A 24,412-nucleotide genomic window follows, 5' to 3' on the forward strand; every position below is an offset into this window, starting at 1 on the left:
AGCTTCTATGGTTTTTCTATGACGTTTTTAGTATCTAGCTTGTACCACAATTGCGTGATTGGCGAGGTAGGACTAGTTGAATGATTTCTTTCCGTAGGAGGCGAGATTGGTTCCATTCTTGTATAGGGTCGCTTAATTGTGAGCGTCTCAGATATTCTTAATAATTTGCTTTGGTTTAGATAGGTAGTTCGGATTTTCTGACTGGATGGCTTATGTAAACTTTATAAACTCTAGCCTTTGATTGTTGATCTAATGCATTCAACTTCTATTTCAAAAAAAAAAATGCCCAACTAAATCATTCATTTCTTGGTAAACAACATGAATAAATAACCAAACTGAAAGGTAAAAAAAAAAAAAAACAGTAAAACAGAGTAGACTGCAACACCGAGGCACATTTAAAACCAGTGCCTTTGTTCACAACAGACGTATCAACACAAACAATATACAAATTCATGGTTCAAGCTTCCAAAGTCTCCCACACCATTAGAAAACGCATTCAATTATCCCTGATAGAATTATATGTTGGAAGAGCTCCTAAAAGAACCCGAAGCCTTAGCAGCTCCTGCTCTCAATATCATTTGGTGATACAAAGCGGCAATGGCTGCACCAATGAAGGGTCCAACCCAGAAGATCCACTGCAACAATCATGAAAGATAAGTTCATCAGCACAATTGTCAAGTTAAGCAAAACCAAATTCCTTTGCAAGTGAAATTATGAGGTTAAGGGCAAAGGTGCATACATGGTCATTCCAAGCCTTCTCATTGTTGTATATCACTGCAGCTCCGAAACTTCGAGCCGGGTTGATCCCTGTGCCAGTGATTGGGATTGTGGCAAGGTGAACCATGAACACAGCAAACCCAATTGGTAGTGGTGCCAATACCTTTCATCAATCAAACACAAACACAGATTGAGTAACTAAAATCAATTTTTCTTTCCTCGACTAATTTTAGATTAATTCAAGTACTTACTGGGACATGGGAGTCCCTTGCATTTCTCTTGGGATCAGTGGCAGAGAAGACAGTGTAGACAAGAACAAAGGTGCCAATAATCTCAGCAGCCAATCCAGTGCCTTTGCTGTACCCATCAGCTAGCCCATTAGCTCCACCACCATAGTTGGTGTACAAAGCACTCTGGAATGATTTCACAAGCCCACACCCACATATTGCTCCCAAGGATTGAGCCACAATATACAATACAGCTCTGGGTAATGACACCTTCCTAGCCAAAAACAGCCCAAATGTCACAGCAGGGTTTATGTGCCCTCCTGCATAAACATATTAGTGAAGTAACTGTCAGATAACTATTGAACCCCAAAAGATGTAGAAGCAGCCTCACTCTCGCCTTCAACAGGATAATTCAATAATAAATTAGTGAATGAGCAAGGAAGGTTCCAAAACCAAGTTCTCTAAGAATCAGAATGTTGATAACATGTTCTGAAACTTAAGAATGAGTAAACAATGTAGATCAAATTGGCTACGTATCAAATTGGGAATTTCATTAAGGGATTAGAGGATATCTCACCAGAGATTCCAGCAGTGCAGTAAACAAGGACAAAGATCATGCCACCAAAGGCCCAAGCAATGCCAAGAATGCCAACACCACCACATTGGTCTCCACCTTTGAGAGTGTCACTCTGGCTCTTGTATCCAATCACAGTGAGCACAGTGATGTACAAGAACAAAAGCGTAGCGATGAACTCTGCAATGATGGCTCTGTAAAAGGACCATTTTCCGAACTCTTCCGGATCGATCAATGGTGTTGGCGGTGGGTCATGGTAGTCCTTGGCAGCAAACCCTCCAACTTCAACATCGCGGCCCATGGCTATGATATTGAGCTTAGTTGATCGAGGTAGAATCACAGAGAGGAAGAGAGAGCCGAGAGGTGAGTAAGTGTTGTGTTGTGTTGGCTTTGAAAGAGATCGCTAGTGTTTGATGAGAACGAGTGGAGAGCTGAGGGGTTTATATGGGGGTGTTTTTTGGAGTTGAGTGAAAGTGGAGTAGGATTATTAAACTTCTGTGTTGGCCGTCCAAGCCTTCAAGGTCACAAATTTTGTTTGCCTCTCTCTTTCTATGACTCATATTGTCTAATGAAAGTTATTTAAAGATGGTTCCAGTAAGCTCTACAACTAATCAAACCAAACTTATATGGTTTCATCTGAGTCACCTGAGCTGTGATTATAACTGCATTACTTACTATAATGTCCATATAATTCGACAAATGGTAGGAAGTGACTAGGAGCGGAACGAAAACAATTTTCATACCAAAACCAAAAACTAGGTAAAGCCAGGTATTTTTTTTCCCATTCCAAATAGTCAAATACATTTCATGACTCAAATCTTGACATCATAAATCACATTTCCAGCACCTCAAAAAAATTTCACAACTCTGCCCCAGAAATGAGAAGAAAAAAAAAAACACCTAAATTCAAGAATGAGTGGATGTATTCTACTCGTACAAAATTAGTATTGAAGATATGCTCACTTATGTAAAATTATAACACAACATGCGTTACTGCTTAAATAGTGAATAATGACTATTTTTGTTATTATTCGATCGAAGTTACCATAAATTTACGGACAAAAGAAAAAAAAGTTATCATAAATCTAGTCTCGAATAATATTCTTCTGCTATAATAAATACTAGCATTTCCTCACACATGCTCTACATGTGCAAGTTATTATTATTATTTTTTTAGAAAATAAAAAAGAAAATAGTTAGTTATTGCATAGAAAAGATGATGGGGAGAGAAAAGTGGATTGTTGATACTTTTTTTGTTTATTTTTTTAATAAAAATATATTTTGTAAATGTCTTAATTATCCTTCTGATTTAATTAATTCTCAAAGTTTATTAATCTTCTAGGGTCATTTCTGTCAGAATTCTAGATTTTGGCTAACTTAATAATAACTAGCCCCTTAACATGTGCTCCGCACATGTCAATTGACTTTTATTTTTTTAAATTAAAAAAGTTACAGTAATTTATCTCCTAATGTTAGGCTTTTTTCATAGGAGGTATTGCAGATTTTTCAAATATAATATAGTGTATTGACTATCTTATCCTCATATAGAAATAATTTATTTATTAATATTTATATTATATGAGGGCATATATGGTAGTTCAAAAATTTAACCATTCCTTGAAGAATTGGCTTAATTATATACTAGCCTCTTGACACGTACTCTGTGCATGCCATTTGGCCGTTTATTTTTGAAAATTTATGAAAATAGATAAAGATTGAAAAACAAAAAAGAAAATAAATGGATAGTGGGTAGTTATTTTCAGTTTTATGGCTAATATCAATTTCACCCTCTCATGATGAAAATATTGTTATTCTTCATATTAATAAACTATGGACATTACAGGTACTTCAAAAATTTAACCATTCTCTACATAATTGGCTTAATTAATAAAGATATGATAAGATATAAGATATAGATACAATAAACGGTTAAACCCTAAAACAAAAGAATGAACTCGTTGATCAGTTGCAGGGCTTTGGCGGCGAGATAAATAATGGCGCGAGCATGAAACCGACCAATCACGAACACCGCCCCATCCAAGTTCCAGCTCAGACCCACATCACCCTCCCAACCACTCACATCCAGCCACGTTTCACTGCAATCATGCTTCTTAGATTAATTACTTTAGTGAGAACTTATGTCCTAATCAACATTATCCTTGAGCTATAATAAACAACAAAAGACAAATTAAATTCCGACCTAAAAGTCTAAAACTACAAAAAAAAAAATGTGTGTGGCTGGGTTGAAGCCACGAGTCATGCAAATAGAGCCGTCCAGATCATTCTTCTTCTTTTTTATTTTTTTTTGCTAAATGAACCAATTCTTTTTTTTTTTTTTAAATAAACCAAATGTCTAAATGTATTCAACACATTTAATTTCCACCTCCTCAAAAAAAAAAACACATTTAATTTCCTTTAACCCCCATAATGTACCCAGCGGTCCATCAATTCTCCATCAGATTTCTCTAACCTTCAACGTCGATCTCTCTGTAGTTTTACCATCCAATTCTATATAAACTCCATAACTATTGATGACTTACATTGTGCAACTAAGAATTTCTCCATAAAGAAGCACCAAGTTTCTTTCTCTGATGGGTCAATTAATTGTAGAGTTTTCATATGGGTATTGAAGAATTTAACATTTGGAACATTAGGCCTCTCCCTTCTCCGAGACCCAAAACAATAAAAAATTAAAACTAAAATTAAAGCTTGAGCCAAAAATAATTTTTTCATATAATGTGTAGATTTTTGGTAAGACAAAAATATTATTTTTATAAAGAAAAAGTAGAAAATGTGGATTTTTTTTTTGAAGTATGGAATTTTCTTTTAAAATCAAAGAAAATGTATAGGTTTTACAATGCCCATTAGGAAATTGTGTATGAAAAAAATGAAAAAGAAATAGAAACCCTGAATATAATTAGGATGCTTTTAATTGCTTACCTTTCTGTTTGATTGATTTTGGACCTCTAAATCAGGTTTTACAAATGAGGAACCGGTGGCAGACTGCCATGTGGTCACTTCAGGGCCAAACTTAGCCCTCTCTTCCCCTTGGGCCATGGCCCCACTTATTTAGCCTTGGGAATAATGCTTGTTGGAGTCCATAAAGTGCTCAAATGGGCCAAGGGTCTTGATATAGCCCTTTTATTGGAGATGGCCTTAGGTTATGGGTTTCTTGAAATGACGGTCACCATTAATCATAGGTATATTTCAGAGTCATTTGCTCATATATAGCTTAGCTTGGGTGTTAATCTATTTCAAGCTCTTCTGATTGAAAGACTTTAGGAAACAGGCAGTGAAGAACACAAAAGGCTGGAGTGAGTTCTCCAGGTCAGATCAAACCACCAAGTAATCAGCATAAGGACATGGAAGGTCGTCGTTTCGCAAAACCAACATTAAGGATGGTGGCGGCTGTGGATCCCATCTCTGAGAACCCACTATCTTAAAGGCAAGCAAGGTTGCAATGTCCGCAACTCGATTCGCTTCTCGGGGAATCCAATCCCAAGTAATGTTCTCAAACCAGGAGCTCATTCTTCGAATTTCCTCCAAAATTGGGAAGATTTTCCAATTCTTGCATGTCTGAGTTCGGTTCAGATCCAATATTATCAGTTTCGAGTCAGACTTGATGATGATTTTCTTCATGTTGCATTCTTTGGCCAAATTAATTCCTGTAAGGATTGCACAAGCTTCAGCAATTTCTAACGAATCCGATAAGCATACAGTGGAGGAGCCATAGACCCAGGCGCCGTTAGGATCGCGCACAACTACCCCAAGGCCGGAGGAATTCGGGGGCCTCCACGCTACATCACCATTGACTTTGCTTAAACCCAGTGGCAGGGGAGTCTATCTATTGATTCGGGGAGGTGGAGATGTCGAATCAAAGGAGGCAGAGCAGATTGGTTTCAAAGCAATTGCAAACCAGTATTTGCAGGCCAAGTACAAGGCGTTACTCAGTACTAGGCATGGAGACACTTCCTTTTGTTGGTAGATTGCACTGCATCTGGCCTTCCAGATTGCCCAACAGAGGAAGCTCACTAAGGTAAACATTCTTTTCTTGTCAACTGCATTAGGGACAGAGGCATTTAACCTTAATAACCAAATGTCAAAAGTTGTGATTTGTTGTTTGTTGATTCTAATACATAATGGAGATCCAAATCATATCAACTCAACCCAAGGGCATAAGAGCAAGATGTGCTCAAAAGACTCCTCCTCCTCCCCACACAGGGGGCACAAAGAAGTTGGTGTCAATTTTCTTATGTATAGGTTGAGTAGACCAATGATAATTCTTAATCTTTGGGATGGAATCAATTTTCCATAAGAGATTCCAATCTTTGAGTTGTAAGTTTTAGCCTGCGTGGCTCTCTTTGGGCTGGCCCTTTAATGAAATTTTCATTACACCAACAAAATTGAAAGAATTTGTTGAGAAGGCGGAGGGGAGAGAGAAAGAGATGATTTGGGCAGGTGCAGTCACTATTGAAGTGTAAAATAAAATAAAATAAAAAAGGTTGGATCCTAAAAACTTAAATGGGGCGTATCACTATCACATGCCCTTTGTCCCACGCATTTAAGGCCCTCTCCAGCTGTGGGGGGCTAAAATAGCCCCTAGGCTAAATTTAAGCCCCCAAAAATCACTATTCATTAGGGCTGTCAATGGGTCGTGTTGGGTCAATGTATTTGTCGTGTCACAAGAGACAAATCCAAATCCAAACCCAACCCATTTAATAATCGTGTCGAAAATTTAAACTCAAACCCAACCTATTTATTAAACGGGTTACCTGTTTCCAACCCGCTTAACCCATTTAATAAATAGGTCGTGTCGTGCTGGACAAAATGACTCATTTAAGGGTTAACACTGCAACCTATTTAACTAAAAAAATTGCATGAATTGATTAAATTCACTAAAAACTCCATAAGACAAAGAATATAAATAATTATATATAATTCATAAATAATTAAATCCAAAAATGATGAAGCAAAATATTTCAAATTGTCCAATCCTAGGATCAAATACTCTCAACATCCAAAATTTTAAGAAGAAATATAGCATAATCGGGTTATACGGGTTCACTTCGTGTTGGCGGGTTGACCCGTGGCCGACCCGTTTATTAAATGGGTCATGACCGGTTGACCCGCGGCCGACCCGCTTTTTAATAGTGCGGATTTCGAGTCGTGTTATCGGATCGTGTCGGAATTGACAACCCTACTATTCATGCAAATAGTAAGGGCTATAATTTTGACTATCTCCAACCCTTATGGCTATAAGTTTAACTGTTATATTATTTTATTCTTTTTCATTATATTTTTCAAATATATAGTATTTTCCAATCAAAAAAAAAATATATATATATATATATATAGTATTTTATAATTATACTATTTCTACTCTTATATAATTATTTTTCTAATTAAATCTTATTCATTTTTTGGATAAGATTGAATATTTTATTTTTATTATTTATTATTTTTTCAAAAGTGCTGTTACATTTTGAAAAAAAAAAAAACCTACAAATACAATTTGAAACAGATAGTTGACATCAGCCAGCTACAAATTTTAATAAATCTTGGTCGTTGATCTCTATATTTTATCTCATTTGATTTATTTAGAGTAGCAATGTGGAGTCCACGAAAATATAGCCCGAGGGCTATACAAAGGACCATCTAGTATAGGCTATAGCCCCTCAAATGGCTTTTTTGGTTTAGCTTAACCCCTTCATCGAAGATGGAAATCTTCATTTTTTGGACTATATCCACCCCATAGCCCACAGCTGGAGATGACCTAACTAGTTGACATGGTTTATCGGTTCCACCAACTAAACTCTTTGGATTAATACAATGGATATATAGATGCGTTTGAAGTGGAGTTGTGTTGTCCCTATTAGGCTGAGCCATTCACCATAAGAATCCACCGTCAGGGCAAAAGTGCCCTCTTGCCACCTATATGCGAGGCGCAGTCTTGGCTTTCTCTGACATCAAAGCAACACAAGAAAAAATTAAATTTCCAAATGTAAACATATTTTTCACAAAAACTAACTTTTTTTATTTTATTTTCTACCACATACATAGGGTGTGGGCTCCCTGCTATTCTTAATTAATAGAAGTCACTATATATATATATTTTTTTTATTTATTTTTATTATTATTATTTTTTTTTTGAAGAATATCATGTTTATAGATTAATATTTCTCAGGCCAGAAAGGACCATTACATATCCTCCCTCTACCATCTCTGAGTAGATAAAGAGTTTGTGGTGAAAACCACAGCGATACAGAGATTAGGTCCGATCATTTGACGGTACCCATGCTCACTTATTAAAGAAAACCTAGAAACTATGTTACAATGACAAGTAAATAGGCTTAGTTCAAAAGAAAAAACTAAATTTTTTCCTTGCCCTTAACACTAGGGCTAGGAGGTTTTCCAGGGCAAAGCATGCTAAGCACCTCTTCAGTTGCAATCTTCTTACCCTTTGAAGAGTTCTTGTTTTTCGAGCCCAAAGGCCGGCCTCTTTTCTTCTTTGATTCCACATTGATGAGCTGCATAGACTCCTTAGGGAGTGATCCTTCCTTAGGAACTTCCCCCGGAGCTTCAATGAGACCCAGTGATTTAGCAGAGAATTTGGTGTGGAACTCTGGAACTTTCATTTTCTTAGGCAGCTTAGTTGAGCTAGCAGCAGTCTCACCATCATTAAACAGAAATTTCAGTTTCTTTGGGGACGTATACGGTGATGCAGGCCTATTTCTTTTCACAATGGATGACTCCACGTCCACAGGAACTAAGGCTAGGGCATTTCCTTCCTCAGCAGGCCTTAGGTTTTCACTACGCACAACAATAGGCTTGCGGTGCTTGTTGATAGCAGAAGTGCCAAATAGGTTACGCACTACTGGAGGCAGTAGCGGTGTTTGCAGGCCTTGAAATCGGAACGATCCATTCTGGAAACGAAGATCAGACAAACCTGGAAAATGGGATGTGAACGACTTCCCTGATGTCTCCGATCGGGTAGTGGTGTTATGCATAGTCTGGGCATCAACAGTAGGGCAAACGTCCTGTTCATGACACAGGAGATGGCAATCTTTGCATATTCCATGCAAATTTTCTTAAAAAAAAAGTAATCTCTTTCACCATTCCAGGGATGATCTTGAGAGTCCGTTTCAAGAAGAATGGATGGGAAATAGCATGAGCTACATGAACCCTAATTTGATTCTTATTGTCATACAGTCTTTGATCAAAATCCAAATACTTACCCGCAACAGAAGCAACATTCATGATAATCTTTTTCTCTTCTAGGGCTGGAGGGATACCTGTGATTTTGACCCAAAAAAAAAAGAAGATTCATGGGGATGACAAGAGGATCATCCATGCCATCATATTGCTGTAGCAGAACCGGAGCTTTGTTAAAATACCACGGCCCTCCCCGTAAAACCTTATTTCGATCACGTTTCAGATCAAAGGAAAAAACAAAGCGGCCTTGAGTACTGTCTTGAACCTTGAAGGCTCCATCAATGACCCAGATGCGTCGGAAGTGGCGCTGCAGATCCTGAGTGCCAAACTGTTTCTTTGTCATTGGTTTGGCTGGATGGAAAGCCTGAGAGTTGGAACGCCTGTCCGAGCCGTTCAAGTGCGAGATGTCAACGACATCAGAGCCCGCTAGGGCGAGAGAGGCCGCGAAGCTTGCGGTAACGTCGTCAATGGACGTCATTGTGCAGTAAACAGGGACCTTAGGGTGTACTGCCGTCAGGAGGAAGAATAGGGTTTGGGAGCGGCTAGAGTCGCATTAGGGTTGACTTATGGATGAAGCTAAGTGGTCTTTATATATATATATATATATATATATAATTAGGACAAGATATGACTAACTAAATTTTTTTTTTTGTAGGGAAAACTCTACGGTACATTAATGTGCTAATACATTAAGTAGACTAGTTCAATGCAGAGGTAAACTAGCTATGTACAAGGGTAGACTGACTCCATGCATAAGTAGACTAATCTACCCTCGTATCAAGCTATTGAACTAGTCTACTTGATGTATCGGTACATTAATGTACCGTACATGATCCTTTTTTTTAGTTGAAGGAGGTTCAATCTTTATTGGAAATCAAGAATTCTCAAGGTACAAGCATTTCAACCTCTATTACATTTTATTCAAGATGTAATAGAGGCTTAAATGCTTGTACCCTGAGATTTCTTGATTTTCAATAAAGACCTTCAACTCAAAAATAAAAAATAAAAAATCGTCCTCTGCCGTGATCTTTCTCTCTACAGTTATTATCTTCAATTCAAGAGACTTGATGCGAGTGTAAACACGAAAAATCCTGCAACGAATGAAAGAAGGACATGTGTACAAAATAATATATTTTTATTAATGAATTTGCGGGTTACAATCTCTGTAGATGCTCTTTCACAAGATTCTCCTCTGATTCGATCTCTGACGTTGATTTAATCCAAGGGTGGCGAGCACTTGATCTTGAATCAAACGGTTGCAATGTGGACTCCCTGCTATGTTGACGATTTGAGGAAGATGATTGACCAAGGGCTATAGAAGCTTGATCTTGATCGGATTTAGGCCACGAGTGGTGTCACGTGATGACTGTTCTTCGGCTTTGGTAGGGGATGAACCAGCACGTGTGTTTGGTGCTTGTTGATTCTCCACGAGCTTGATGAAGAACTTGGTAGAAGTTTTGCTTTGTTGACGACTTGAAGACGACGGATGATCAAGGGCTGTAGAGGCTTGAACTTGATCAGATCACGAGCGGTGTCACGTGGCGAGTATGGCTTTTGATGGTGGATGAATCAGCACATGTGTTTGGTGCTTGTTGATCCTCCGCGTGTTTGACGACTTCCGAGCTTTTAGGTGATTTCCCCTGCTTGTCTGAAGTCGGCGAGGTGAAGAGACCGGCTATTTGGCAGCTTGATGGTTCTTCACGAGCTTGGGAGACTTCTGAGTTTTGGAGAGGTTTCTTCCGTCTGCTTGCGTCCCTCTGTCTGTCGTCGTCCTCGATGGTGTACTTGGCTCAAGGGCGATTGACGCTTGATCTTGAGTCGTATGATGGCCACGAGGGTTGACACGTGACGAGTGCTTTGACTTGAGGTTGGTGATGAACCGACTATTTGGCAGCTTGAAGGCTCTTCACGCGCTTGAAGACTTAAGAACTTTGGGAGTAATTTTTCTCTCCGGCTGAAGTCCTTCTCTTGATTTGAGAGGGGCTATTTATAGTGTCAGCGCCTCTCTCTCAATTTGGAATGCCTTGATGACACGTAATTAATTGTATTTTCCTTAATTACGTAATCAAATCAATCAGCCCTAATTAACTGATTTAATCACGATTATTAAGGAATTATCCAATTAATTTGATGGCTTGTATTTCATTAATAGCATAATCAAATCAATCAGCTTTAATTAACTGATTTAATCATGACTATTAAGGAATTAGCCAATTAATTTGATGGCTGATTTTAATTGTATTTCATTAATAGCATAATCAAATCAATCAGCTTTAATTAATTGATTTAATCATGACTATTAAGGAATTAGCCAATTAGTTTGATGGCTGATTTTAATCTTGATTATCAATTTAAATAAATTGATATCTAATCAGCAGACGAGATTTAATGTTTGATTTTATTCGGAATCAATTAATTTGATTGATCCGCTTTAATATCAATTGATTTAGCCAGAGCAAATTCATTTATTGCCGTCGAGCTTTTCATGTATCGCCAACTGTCATTCTCTGAGTCTGCGTGATTTTGCTGACTCACAAGCCATGTGGACAATTTGCGGGACCCACATGCTGACTAAATTTGTTCAGTCATAATTTCAAGTGGTGACCGAATTATTTAATGAATTTTATTTTCATTAAATTTTTGGTGTCTACAGCGAGATATCAGCAGGGCAGGTGCAAGGACACCACAGATGGTCACTAGTTACAAGGCATGAGAGAAGTTCTAATTTGAGCTATGAGTATAATTTTTATCAAGAGTTTCTTATCGTAGTTATTTTTTACGTTTAGCACACCTTGAATTCGAGTCTTCGAGACTAAAAAACCACTGATCAAACAAATGATCATCCATGACATATTAGACTTGAATGTTTGGCAAATAACTACAGTAATATACTAACTATGTTCAAAGCCAATTCATGCTATATATGTGAAGGATTTGTTTTGAACATGAATTTCATTTCGGCAATGTGTGATTTTTCAACGTGATAACGCTATATAAAGCCAGTCCTTCGCTTGCATTGAAAATGTTTTATGTCCGTTAATGTATAATAAGATATAGGAGGAAACCGAAGATGTATCTATAATTTCAAACCTGAAATCCTATTAATATATATTAACCAAACCTGCAATCCTATTTCGAACAGTGAGAAAACTATATATCCTATTACAAAAGCCTGAAAGCTAACAACATCTTCATGTGTATGCTCATCATCTTTCATTTCTATGTTTACTGCCATGACAATCTAATTTGAATAGAAGATTGCTTGAACCAAAAATGTAATCACTAATAAGATATCATAGATATAGTGAATTCAAGATTCCGTTGTTCAACTCAGATTTATTTAATTTTGAATGGATTATTTAGTAACTGAATGTTTTCAAATAACACACTGTTATAACCAAATATAAAAATAAAAAACACAAACAATAACTAATCATATATAGATTTCTTTCTGATAACATCATGCCATACATTCGATAGACAAACTGAAAGTTGAAAAGAGAAGAGGAATAGAGCAACACTAGGGCACATTTAAAACGAGTGCCTTTGTAGTTTGTACACAAAGTGACAACCTCCTCAGTAATACGAAGTTTACAACTTCCGAAGTCTCCCAACACCATTTAAAAAAAAAAAAAAGTCTCCCAACACCATTTGGAAACTGCATTCAATCCTCGTTAATAGGAATTATTTGTAGAAGAGCTCCTGAAAGAACCCGAAGCCTTAGCTGCTCCTGCTCTCAGTATGTAGCGGAGAATATGTGATTTATAGTGATGCCTCAAGATAAGGTTTGGGTTGTATTTTAATGCAGCATGAAAAAGTGATTACCTATGCTTCCAGGCAGTTGAAATCGCACAAGTTGAATTACTGGACACATGATCTTGATTTCCACTGTGTTGTTTGCATTTAAACTGTGGAGATATTACCTGTATGGGGCTCGGTGTCAGATCTTCAGTAATCATAAAAGTCTCCAATATGTGTTCACACAAAAGGAATTGAATTTGAGACAACGGAGTTGGATGAAGTTGACTAAGGATTATGATTGCACCATAGAGTACCATCCGGGAAAAGTTAATGTGGTAGTTGATGCACTTAGCAGGAAACCATCCATTTCTTCATTACATAATTTACATTTGAGAATGGTTCGAGTCCCGCTCCTCTATAAATTCTACAGGAGTTAGCTTATCAGTGGATGAAGTTGGAGCCTTAGTAGCTAGTTTCCATGTGAGACCTATCTTGATCGATAGAGTGTGGGAGGCACAATATTAGGATCCAGCCATGAATCAGTTGAGGAAAACAACACTTGGTGGCTCACAGTCAAATTATGTCATTAGAAGGAATGGAACATTGATGTTCCGAATGATAAGGCTCTTAAGCAGGAGATATTGGAGGAGGCCTATAGTTATGCTTATGCTATGCATCTTGGCAGTACTAAAATGTACCGTACCGAACCCTTAGGGAACATATATCTTGGGCTCATAAACAATATATTTTGGAATAAATGAACAAAGCAAGGAGACAGAAATCGAGAATGAGAGAAGCACAATGCACTAGCTCATGAACATCATATAGCCTCAGCAGCCAAACTGAAAGGTTAAAACAAACAGAGGAAAACAGAGCAGAATGAATCAAGGGAAGTTTAAAACGAGTGCCTTGATACACAAAGTGACGTGCTCAAACACGTACAGATACAATAATCTACAACTTCCATGGTGACTTCGAAAGTCTCCCAAACCATTTAGAAAAAGCATCAATATCCTCCTCGGTAGAATTATATGTTGGAGGAGCTCCTGAAAGAACCCAAAGCCTTAGCTGCTCCTGCTCTCAGTATGTACTGGTGATACAAGGCTGCAATAGCTGCACCAATGAAGGGTCCAACCCAGAAGATCCACTGAAACAATAATGAAAGAAAAAAAGAAAAAATTCAAATAAATTAGTATGTAACACTCGAGTCTAGAAACCACTTGAATTCCTTTGCAAGTGAAAATAACTATGAGTGGTAAGGCCTAAGAGCATACATGGTCATCCCAAGCCTTCTCATTGTTGTAAATCACTGCCGCCCCTAAACTTCGAGCGGGGTTGATCCCTGTGCCAGTGATTGGGATTGTGGCAAGGTGAACCATGAACACAGCAAACCCAATTGGAAGTGGTGCCAATACCTTTTATTAATCAAACACACAAACACAGATTTAGTAACTAAAATCAATTTTCTTCACTCACGTGATTATAGATTAATTCAAGTAGTTATGGTACTTACTGGGACATGGGAATCCCTTGCATTTCTCTTGGGATCAGTGGCAGAGAAGACGGTGTAGACAAGAACAAAGGTACCGATAATCTCAGCAGCCAAACCGGTGCCTTTACTGTACCCATCTGCTAACCCATTAGCTCCACCACCATAGTTTGTGTATAAAGCACTCTGGAACAATTTGACAAGCCCACACCCACATATTGCTCCCAAGGACTGAGCCGCAATATACAATATAGCTCTGGGCAGTGACACCTTCCTAGCCAAAAACAGCCCAAATGTCACAGCTGGGTTTATGTGCCCTCCTGCATAGAAAAAATTAGTTAAGATACTGTCTGATAACAGTCGAAACCAAGACCTCCTAGAACAGGAGTTTTGATAGCATGTTAGACCACACCAAAACCTAATGCTCTCATGAATAAGTAAACATGCAATGGATATGGGTTGGCCTAGTAATCATAAGCTATATGATAAATTGGGTTTTCCATTTTGGGGTTATTCATCCATTAGCTATATGCTGAATTGATTTAATATTCTGAAATTTAAGGGTTTAGATAGAATCATAGAATTAAGGATATATCACCAGAGATTCCAGCAGTGCAGTAAACTAGGACAAAGATCATGCCACCAAAGGCCCAAGCAATGCCAAGAATCCCAACACCACCACATTGGTCTCCACCTTTGAGAGTGTCACTCTGGCTCTTGTATCCAATCACAGTGAGCACAGTGATGTACAAGAACAAAAGCGTAGCGACGAACTCTGCAATGATGGCTCTGTAAAAGGACCATTTTCCGAACTCCTCCGGATCGATCAATGGTGTTGGCGGTGGGTCATGGTAGTCCTTGGCAGCAAACCCTCCAACTTCAATGTCCTTGCCCATGGTTATAACGCTAGCTGAAGTAGAACTAGAGATGAAGAGAGATAAGTATGTTGTGTGGGCTTCTACAGAGATGGCTAGTGGTGGTGAATGGTGATGAGAGAGTAAACGGTTGAGGGGTTTATATATGGGGTGTTTTTAGGAGTTGGGAGTGAAAGTGGTGTGGGATTATTAAATTTGGGAGTTAGCCGTCCAAGGCTTCAAGGTCACAAGTTTTCGTTGCCTTTCTCTTTCTGTGACCCACCCTAGGCTCTCAAAGAACCCAGGCTGATTTGAGTGAGCATTTTAGTGTGTTTGAACCACCAATTGAGTGACACGTGCCCCAAAATGGTTTGCCGGTGCCGGGCTATGGCGCCGAAAAGTATGACAGGTCAAAAACTCGCATGATAATGGTGAAAAAAATGGCGCGAGCATGCAAACCGACCAATCATCACCACCGCCCCATCCAAGTTCCAACTCAGAAACACTTCATCCTCCCAGCCACTCACATCCAGCCACGTTTTGCTGCAATTATTGTTCATAGATTAATCACTTGAATGGAATTTTATGTCCTAATCAATATATCCCTGTGCTATTATAAACCAGAAGAGACAGACTGATTCTGACCTAAAACTAAGAAAAAAAAATTAGAGCCGTTGTGAAGTCACGAGTAATGCAAAGGGAATCGTCCAGACCTGTGGACTGTGGTGGGGTTTCGGTTGATGGTTTTGATGGAAGCTTCATGATGTCCATGCATGACTTAAGGAGAAAAGGGAAAGTGAAAACTTCGAGTTCACCTTCGTCTCGAATCTTCTATCTATTTATGCAACTTTGAAACTAATGCTAATTAATAATAAAAACGTTTCGTTTCGTATGAATCAATATAATTCACAGATTTTGTAATTTAAACTAGTTTATCATATCAAAAGTTATTAAATCCTCACAAGCTAATTAAGTTTGATTAACGAGACTATCATTTAAGCAATTCACCAATGTGATGAAGGATCAACTCATTATACATATGATTAAATTGGCAATAATAAAACTCGAAAGGGTTTCTAAGAAGAATTTTAAAATGAAACTTTCATGAAGATGTTCAAATCAAGAATTTTTTTTATTTTAAACGTGATAAATTAATATAAAACTGTTTCCATTTATGCCTCAATTACTCAGATTTCTATCATTGTGCCTTTCCATAAGAGTAATTTTTTTACACATTGAAATGTACTAAATACACACCTTCTTTTTTTAAATACTCTTTTACCCTCATTGATATATACACTCGAATGAGGGAAAAAAAAAAAGAGAGAGAGAGAGAATATGAAGGTCAAAGAAGAGGATGACAAAGGTCATTAGCGATGATGAAAATTAATTCCTCTACCCACCACTGCCAGTGGCGGATCTTTTTGGGAAGAAGAAGAAGACGAAGAATGAGAATTTGTGATGGATGGAGAGAATGGGAGAGCCAGAGAGGAGTTTGACTGCAATAATTCGGGAGTTCGGGTGGGTTTCGTCAAACAAACATACATACAAACAAGAGGGAGAGAGCTAGCCCTTTTCTTTTCTTTATAATTTCATATGCCCTCACGAGGGCATAAAAGATACTTTCAAAGGAAATTTGGACAAAAAATTTCAAGGGTGTGTATTTAAAAAATGAACATGTGCTAATAAAATTTCCATTTCCATAATCATATAATTCTCTCTTAGCTAGAGCGAAAGCTGAAAGGGATATATATGAAGAGGTTTTGTAGGAAAGACAGAAAAACAAACTCCAAGTACAATCATCTCAGTCTTCAACAAAAGCATGAGTAGGATCATCAAGATAGTCCCAACACAAGACATAAACTTCTGTAAATGCAAAATGGAATGTAATATAACCTAAAATACGATATTAGAGCAAATTCAAAATATATTTGTCAGCAATGGAGTTTATTTTATTTTGAAATATATAGTTAATTGGGAGCTCTAACCATGCATGCCAGGAGCGGCTGTGACGTGAACTCCACAAAACTCAAGTGCCGTGAAAAATGGAATGATAAAGGAAACAAAAACTTGGTACATCTCATCCTTTTGGTACCCTAGCTAGGCCTTTGGGATGAAATCTCTGCCGACTCGTACCTAATCTTCCTTATTTGCGGTAAACTATCTCTTATGGACCCAATTAATGTCATAGTTGGTATATAGTCCTAGAACTTCAAGAACTTAAATAATGCGTATCAAGTCTTAGAATCTCACCTTTTACATCTAGCAATCTTGTGGCTTAGGATATATCTACCAAAAGTCCTTGGTTTAAATGAATAAGAGCTCAACATAATTGTTAGTGAAGAGTCATAGGAATTCAGAAAGTTTCCAGGTTAAGAAGCTAAAGACTAAAGAGTCTTTAGTTTAATAATTGTTATTCTTGAATTTCATCTTCTGTATTGGGAGTACTCTTGTGGAGTTCACCTCACAGCTGCTCCTGGCATGGATAGAGCTCCCAATTAACTTTACTTCAAAATAAAGCAAACTCCATTGCTGATAACTATACTTTAGTCTTTAGTTCAATAATAGTGATTCTTGAATTTCATCTTCTGTATTAGGAGTTTTAATTGAATCGTTTAGTTGTAAGATTTGATAAGAATTGTATAATGGTATGAGTAGTACGGTATTTTGGGTCCATAATAGCTTTATAGGAGCTCTGTTCATGGCTATATGTTGTGCATCTCAAAAATATGTATGTTTTGTGTGTTTGTCCTCCCTATCGATAGTATATCATGTCTTTTGATATTATAAAGCTTCCTCTGATATCCCCATTGCAATATAACAAAGGCTTGCTTATACGTACTTGCCTACTAGCAGCTGCTTGTTAGCTATTAAGAAAGGAAAAGTAAAAGAAAGGCTTTCTACGTCTATGAAGAAATTGCAAATGGAAGATGCATAGAGTTTGATTCAGAAGAAGAAATATGAAGAGGACCAATTCGGTTATTGTTATGATCCTTGATTTGGAGGTTTCTAGCTGGGGTGATTGAATTATTCAAAGGGAAAGGTAGTGAAAAGAAGCTTTTTATAGAGGGTACGGTTTTTACTTTTTGGCCAAATATATACAGAGGATTAACAGTTATCCTAAACACTGAACGCTACACTTAACAGTTGATAATATAGGATCAAGCAATATATATAGGACGTACATAGCATGCAGAAAACCAATTACTATAATTCAATCTATTGGTCATTAGACAATGTCGTTAATTAAAAAGCAAAACTCCACTTCATTAGTCAGAAGCAACCAATTCAGTCCTGCATCCATTCTAGATATCTGTCTATATATATATATACTGATCCTAAAGGAAAGTGAAAAGAAAATTAAGCAAAGTACTGCACCAGCAATCCAAACAAAAAACTATATGCCAGAACAGAACACTTTCAATAGTTACTGATAAGAACAAGCAAAATTCAAAATGACAAAATTAATGTCAAAGGAGAAGGAAATTAATGTCATATGTAAACAACACGAAATGACAGAACTAATGTCAAAGGAGAAGGAACAACCATAAAATAAAATGTTAGGATGTTGTGGTATGGGGCACCCAATTACATGAAATCATAACTCTATAATATAGGACCTCTATTTATACTAGATAGAGGCGGTTACAACTAGAAGTAAGCCACAATTTTGGCTCTTCAAGAACTTAAGCAAGAAGTAAGCCACTATTTTTGACTTCTTAAGAACTTAAGCAAGAAGTAAGCCATCATTTTTGACTTCTCAAGAACTTAAATAAGAAATAAAAAGTGATTTTACCGCCACATAAAATTTGAAAACAAATAAAAAGAGCACAAATAAAATCTGAAAAACATTTCTCAAGAAATCTCAAGAAATAAGAGCACAACCATCACACATTAATTTAGCTTTACCGTACGTCTATTCCTCATAGGGTAACGATTCTCGTTACGAACTTGGTAGTAGCGAGTGACTCTACTCTGCAGTGCTTGAGGAATTGGTGTGGGCCACCATGGGAGCATAAATGGATAAACCTCCTTGCTAGTAAACAAAGGCAAAGGTTCGAGACTTTTTGGAAACTCTGTTACTATCTTCACTACTAGAAAACAGGCCAGAGGGCACCGACTTGGGCACACCGATTTGGGTTGGTGCTCTTAGATAATAGTATGACACGGTCGAGAGTAAACGGTGTATTGCTCTGGAGATGTCACTGAACTTCAGTGCCCATATACTCTATTTCAATATATTACTTTTTTTTGGTCTGATATTTCAATATAATACTTTAGTTTTTGGTACAATTTTGACATAATAATCGATAAGTTGCGTGTGTGGCACACTTTCTGTTGCTGGTATTTACCATTTTGACCCCGACGTCAGTTAAAAGGACTGAATTTGACGTGGGTGAGTGAGTCTGTAGAAAAGAGCTTTCAAAACTCAAATAATTCCTTGGCCTTTCCCTCCCTCATCGTCTCCATTTCTTCTTCTATCTGAAATGATGTACGGATGCCGAATCCGCTATCACCTTAGATATGGTTGCGACACCGCCTACACCAATGGCTCGAGGGTGAGCCGATCTACAAAACCCATATGGTCGTGCCACTATCCATCGCCGTTGCCAAAGTTCATCACATCACACTCGCCGATCCGGATCCACATGAATGTGCTCCGAAGTTCATTGTCTCGATGGTAACGGAGTAAGACCGGTTATGTGTATGTTTTCTCCATGCCTTAACAAATTTCTCTGTTTTATGCGAATTTCTTCGTTTGACCCATATGTGGTGATTTTGCAGATATAGAGTAAAATAACAACCAAGGTAGTACAAGCATTGTTTTTCCAGTGGCTATTTTTAATCAGGCATTCACATTTTCTAGTGTGATACATAAAGGTAAACATAATCTAGCAAAGCAATTGATAAACGACCCAGCAATTTATAAAACTTGTATTCAGCGTTGATGCATTAAATCTGCACGTCGAGGATTTTTCTGAATCCATAGAATAGAGTCAACTGTGCAAGTTGAGTTCAATGTTTTTGCAATGCAGGAAACACAGTTTGAAGCCGCTGCATCCAAAGTTTATGAGTCATATTTGAAGAGGTATGCTGCCAAAAATTTATATATTTCGTTTATCATGTTTTCAACATCTAAGTTTTATCTAAGTGTGCGAGCAGAGTTTAAGAACATGGGGTGTTAGAGGTTCCAGCAATAGGAGCCAATGTGAAGTCACTAAATTCTCAATTTTTGGCAATTTTCTGTCCTTGGGCATTGTGTTGTGTAGTTACCCATGGATATATCTAGGAATGTAATGATCTATATGCTTGGTGGGAGCTGGTTTCAATGCCACTATGTCTTTTAACGTTTTGGGATTCTTCTATCTATTCCTATTGTTATGAAATTGTCTGATTATTATTTGGGTTCAATTTTATTTCATACCCTGATTTCACAACAGTTTTGTTATTACCAGCTAAACGGAGATTTTAGTTTTTGGTTTACTTTGTTTGAATATTCAATATTCTGCGACATAGTAGTCCCATAGAAGGTTTTTGAGTAGTGTAGTTCAATTTGTATTGATTTACCCAGATACCTTTTGATCTCCCAATTACCAAATTCTAACAAGTACTCCTTTAATATTGAAAGGGTTAAAGTTTCTTCACTTCCTATCGTACCCTACGATGATGCAGATGAATTTTATCAAGTAATCATATAGTAGAATGTTATTGTGTGCTCTTTGTTGCTACAAAACTGTGTCCTTTTAAAATGTCTCCTATCCTTTAAGCTTTTGGATTTCTGGTATACATAATTATGACCTTGGAATTTCTTTTTTAGCTCTTCACTCTTTTTTGGCTTTGTTTTTGACAAGCTTATAAAGAACTTTGCTATTGCAACCAAACCAGAAAAAGAGTGAATAAAGATGGGGAGGTTGTAGGGTTATAGCTTAGTTAAAGCTTGAACACAACACTAGATTAATTGTTAACTTTTCACTCTTCTGGAATCATAGGTTCATATATTTGAAAAAAGAATGGTTTCTATATGAAACCATGTTCATGTTGTAGTCGGCTAATTGTTGTTCATATTGTTACCAACTCTTTCCTCTGATGACATCTATTATCATTTGTTCTTTTTTCTATGTTATCCAGTATGGTCTAGTAATATTCAATTTTGCCTACCCTCTACTTAATCACCTGCTACAATCTGATGCTTATTTCACTGTATGCAGAGTGAGCTTGAAGATTATTCGAGGACATAAAGCCCCACTATACGGCTCCAAAATATTTGCATTGAGCGTGTTGTACTGGGTCGAGAACATATAGATGCCAAGTGTAACCATCTATTATTGATTTGATGTAAACTTATGGTTTCAATACAGTACTTGAACAGCAATACGTTTGCAGATATTCAATGGATAATTCATAGTTTAGTTATTACATTTTGATGGAATGCAAATCATTTTGTGAATTGTGAGCCAGGAAAGAAATGTAAAGCTCTTGTTTGGTGCCAAATTGGCGCTACTTTTTTAAAAACAGTACGAGTAATTTAGACACCGTTCTAATAGCTGCCAGTTAATGATATAATTGGTGTGAAAGAGGTGGCAAATGACAAGACATAATTGATGTGACAGATTGTTTGTCAAGTTAAAAGTTTTGCCACCGATTACTTATTGGTGTTCTATGCTGCATTAGAAACTGGAGCAATGGGGACTGACATTGGATGGGTGGCCGCATGGTGGCTAATGAAGAAAACAGTGGCCTATGCACCATTAAGCACCCTTAACTGATGGTGTCCTATAGCCAATTTTGTGGTAGTGCTTTAATGTTCTTGCTCGCGGGTTGCAAATGGCAATCTTGCGACATATGTAGATATACATGATATCCTCATTATTTGGGTGGAAACCTAGCACCGCTTTGGTTTCCCAGTCTGGTAATTTGAGGATAAAAGGATCTTTTAAATTGCGAACCCTGCTCAGCAGGGAAACTCCCTCGACAATCAAATGCCATTTCAACTTCAACATCCCTCCATTGCCGGCCTCCTCATCCACCTCTTCTTTCAGCTCCCAAATCTTTAAATTGTGATGCTCGTAGGTGCTGTACCAGGGCTTGGTGGCCCAGAGGCGCCCTCCACACACACCTAGACATGGGTCTTCATCATTCCATTCATGGACATCATACGGGTTAGGTCCCTCAATCAAATGACATTTATCAGTAATATCATGACTCGTAGCACAACTGAACACATCCAACACAAAAGTAAAGTGACACTTACGATTCTGCCCTACTTCTGTGCCCAACCAACACAACATTTAATTGTAAGCAAAGATCTGAGAGAACTCTGTACAATTTTCCCGGATCAATTCATTAGCCGACTCTACCCATTCACCAGTCTCAGAAGAGAACATCGATCTCCAAATGAAAATTTGGAAGCAGTCGCACAACCTTGCACTTGTAGTGAGGGTTAATTAAGGATGTAGTCTGCATTAGAAGCTTGCTGTTCCTTATAGTTGGGTTCACAGATGAACCCCACATGCACTTTCAAGTAAATTCGAGGTGTAGGAGGAAGAGCAACCCATTGCTTGGTGTATGGATTGCAGATAAAGTAGTCACGTTGGTACTCATACCTTTTGCAACACAAGACTAGGTCATTATATGTACCTACAACAACTCCTCCACTTATCTGACTGTACTGATGTACTTCTTCATATTTTGTAAGGGTTACTCCAAAGCCCTTTTGATTTTGAGGATCTTCTTCTTTGAATTCAAAACAAGAAGGGAGGAGCAGATCTGGAGAAATTTTGCTGGCTGATAAGTTTCAAAGGAATACATACCTAAATTCCCTGATGACAGGTACAGTATTCAAGATGGGTCTGTGCAATTCTCGTTGAAGAGATAGAAAGCGAAAATCAAAGTAATTTTCAGAGAGCACAGTGAACCAACGCTTGGAGACCAACTTACATTGAACGGTGGACTCGAAGGGAAGTCGACAAAGAATTTCAACCAATAAAAGGTCAGGAAGAGCATCGATGAAATTCGTGAACCGATCTGATAATGTTTTTGGTCTTGTCAATTTTTCACCAGGTCTCATGTCGGAGGCAAAAGGAGGAATTGATAGAATACTAGGGTTCTCTCGCAGAATAATGCGGAGAGAATTTAGGGCGGAAATGGGGTTTTTTAATATATTGCTTTTTTTTTTTTCGCATTATAACACAAGTACCAATTTTTATTTTTATTTTCTGAATAGCAAGTACAAATTTTTATTTGTTGCTGAAGGATTTTTTCAGTTTGAGACATGCTGAACTATCACTTTTAGTATACTTTTCGCAGACGAAGGTGGTGTACTTCTTTCGGTTGCGGACCTCAATGAAAACATATTTCAGGTGGAGGAAGTAGTTTCTGGCTAGCAAACTAATTTTCAAGTCCTAATATTGTAGATGATCGATTACGAAGAATTCAATAGTGTTAATTTCGGTTCCTATTTAGATATTCCAGTGGTGGATTAGTTAGGCTTACCCACTTTGGCGGTTAGAGTCAAGCGGGACTCTTATTTAAATTTGTTGGGAACGGGATATATCCCTACAAGGAAACATTAATGATCGATGTAATATAATTTGTGATTCAAGGAATTTTCTCCCATTCAGCGCAGAGATTTTGTCCACCCCGAAGCCCCTTGTCATAAATAATTTGCTATGTGTGCTTGATTTTAGTGGGATCATAATAGAGGAAAAATGGACATTGGTTTCGGGAGTTGGAATTTTGTCCTAGTAAATTAATTGAAGAGTGGTTTAGGGGGTTTCGAAAATTCTGCTATCCACCTAGGTGAGGGTCACCTGGTGACGTGGCAGAACGACATAGGCCGAATTGGTAGTTGTAGGGTCCGGTCTGACCCAATCTGACTCCCGCCACTGTTACCGTCTGCTTACACACGGGTTTGGTGTAGGCGATCTTAACGTCAGAGTTGGTGGAGGAGCTCAATCAAGCAGTACAAGAAGACGGTGTGCAATTCCTTGATGAACGGAACCAAGGAGTCGCCGATGTACTGAGAAAGCTGATCGAATATCAAGAACGCCGATTCTTGAAGCTTCGGCGAATCGGAGGAGACGCATTGGAACATGAACGGGAGGAGCTCCGGCCAGCCGTTGTCCGGCAAGATTCCTGAGGCGAGCTCGGAGATGGTGTCGCAGAGCTTCTTCGAAATCGATTTGACTTACTCGCATTGAATACAGGACAGGAGAATCGATTTGAGGCTGAACTACATCGTTAGGGAGAGCCTGGGCCAGAGATAGGAGTCGTCGCGGGTGAGCTGCTTGTGGAGGAGAACGGCGGACATGGCCCGGGCCTCCTGCGCCGGCGAGAATTGGAGGAGATGCCATTGTTAACAGACAGCAGGTGACCCCTCACCAGGTGGATAGCAGAGTCTCCGTTCCGAAATTTCTTATGAATTTCAAAATCAAGTTTTATTGGTAAAGCAGGGCTAGCAATTTCTTTCATCTCCATATGCTTTGGTAATAGTAGGTGTACGTAAAGTCTTGTCTTGTATTATCTTTAATTTGACGTTCATTGTTGTGGGTCAAAATTCATTTTTTGTTGGTTTGTGATTGCATGTTGATTGTCATTT

The 24,412-nt window shown here is 38.0% G+C and overlaps 2 protein-coding genes and 1 long non-coding RNA gene across 4 annotated transcripts; 1 reads left to right on the plus strand and 2 right to left on the minus strand.

Moving 5' to 3' along the window:
* Positions 1-394: 394 nt before the first annotated feature.
* On the minus strand, positions 395-1,967 carry LOC133720382 (aquaporin PIP2-1-like). The gene is made up of 4 exons (XM_062146642.1): positions 1,522-1,967; positions 969-1,264; positions 740-880; positions 395-635 (listed from the first exon to the last, which is right to left on the minus strand). The coding sequence occupies exons 1-4, from the start codon at positions 1,817-1,819 to the stop codon at positions 516-518; spliced, it is 855 nt and encodes a 284-aa protein (XP_062002626.1). The 5' UTR covers positions 1,820-1,967; the 3' UTR covers positions 395-515.
* An 11,292-nt stretch (positions 1,968-13,259) lies between these two features.
* Positions 13,260-14,957, minus strand: LOC133720381 (aquaporin PIP2-1-like). Its single transcript, XM_062146641.1, has 4 exons — positions 14,559-14,957; positions 13,985-14,280; positions 13,746-13,886; positions 13,260-13,618 (listed from the first exon to the last, which is right to left on the minus strand). Exons 1-4 carry the CDS (start codon positions 14,854-14,856, stop codon positions 13,499-13,501), a joined length of 855 nt encoding a protein of 284 aa, XP_062002625.1. The 5' UTR covers positions 14,857-14,957; the 3' UTR covers positions 13,260-13,498.
* Positions 14,958-19,113: 4,156 nt separating this feature from the next.
* LOC133721674 (uncharacterized) lies at positions 19,114-21,233 on the plus strand. 2 transcript variants are annotated; one of them, XR_009852294.1, is made up of 4 exons: positions 19,115-19,519; positions 19,600-19,695; positions 19,851-19,903; positions 21,024-21,233. It is a non-coding gene; the product is annotated as an uncharacterized LOC133721674 (long non-coding RNA). The 2 variants fall into 2 exon arrangements; XR_009852293.1 differs by having other exon boundaries at positions 19,114-19,695.
* The last annotated feature ends 3,179 nt before the right edge of the window (positions 21,234-24,412 follow it).

Source organism: Rosa rugosa, chromosome 7, assembly GCF_958449725.1.
Source record: "Rosa rugosa chromosome 7, drRosRugo1.1, whole genome shotgun sequence".
Taxonomy (NCBI): domain Eukaryota; kingdom Viridiplantae; phylum Streptophyta; class Magnoliopsida; order Rosales; family Rosaceae; genus Rosa; species Rosa rugosa.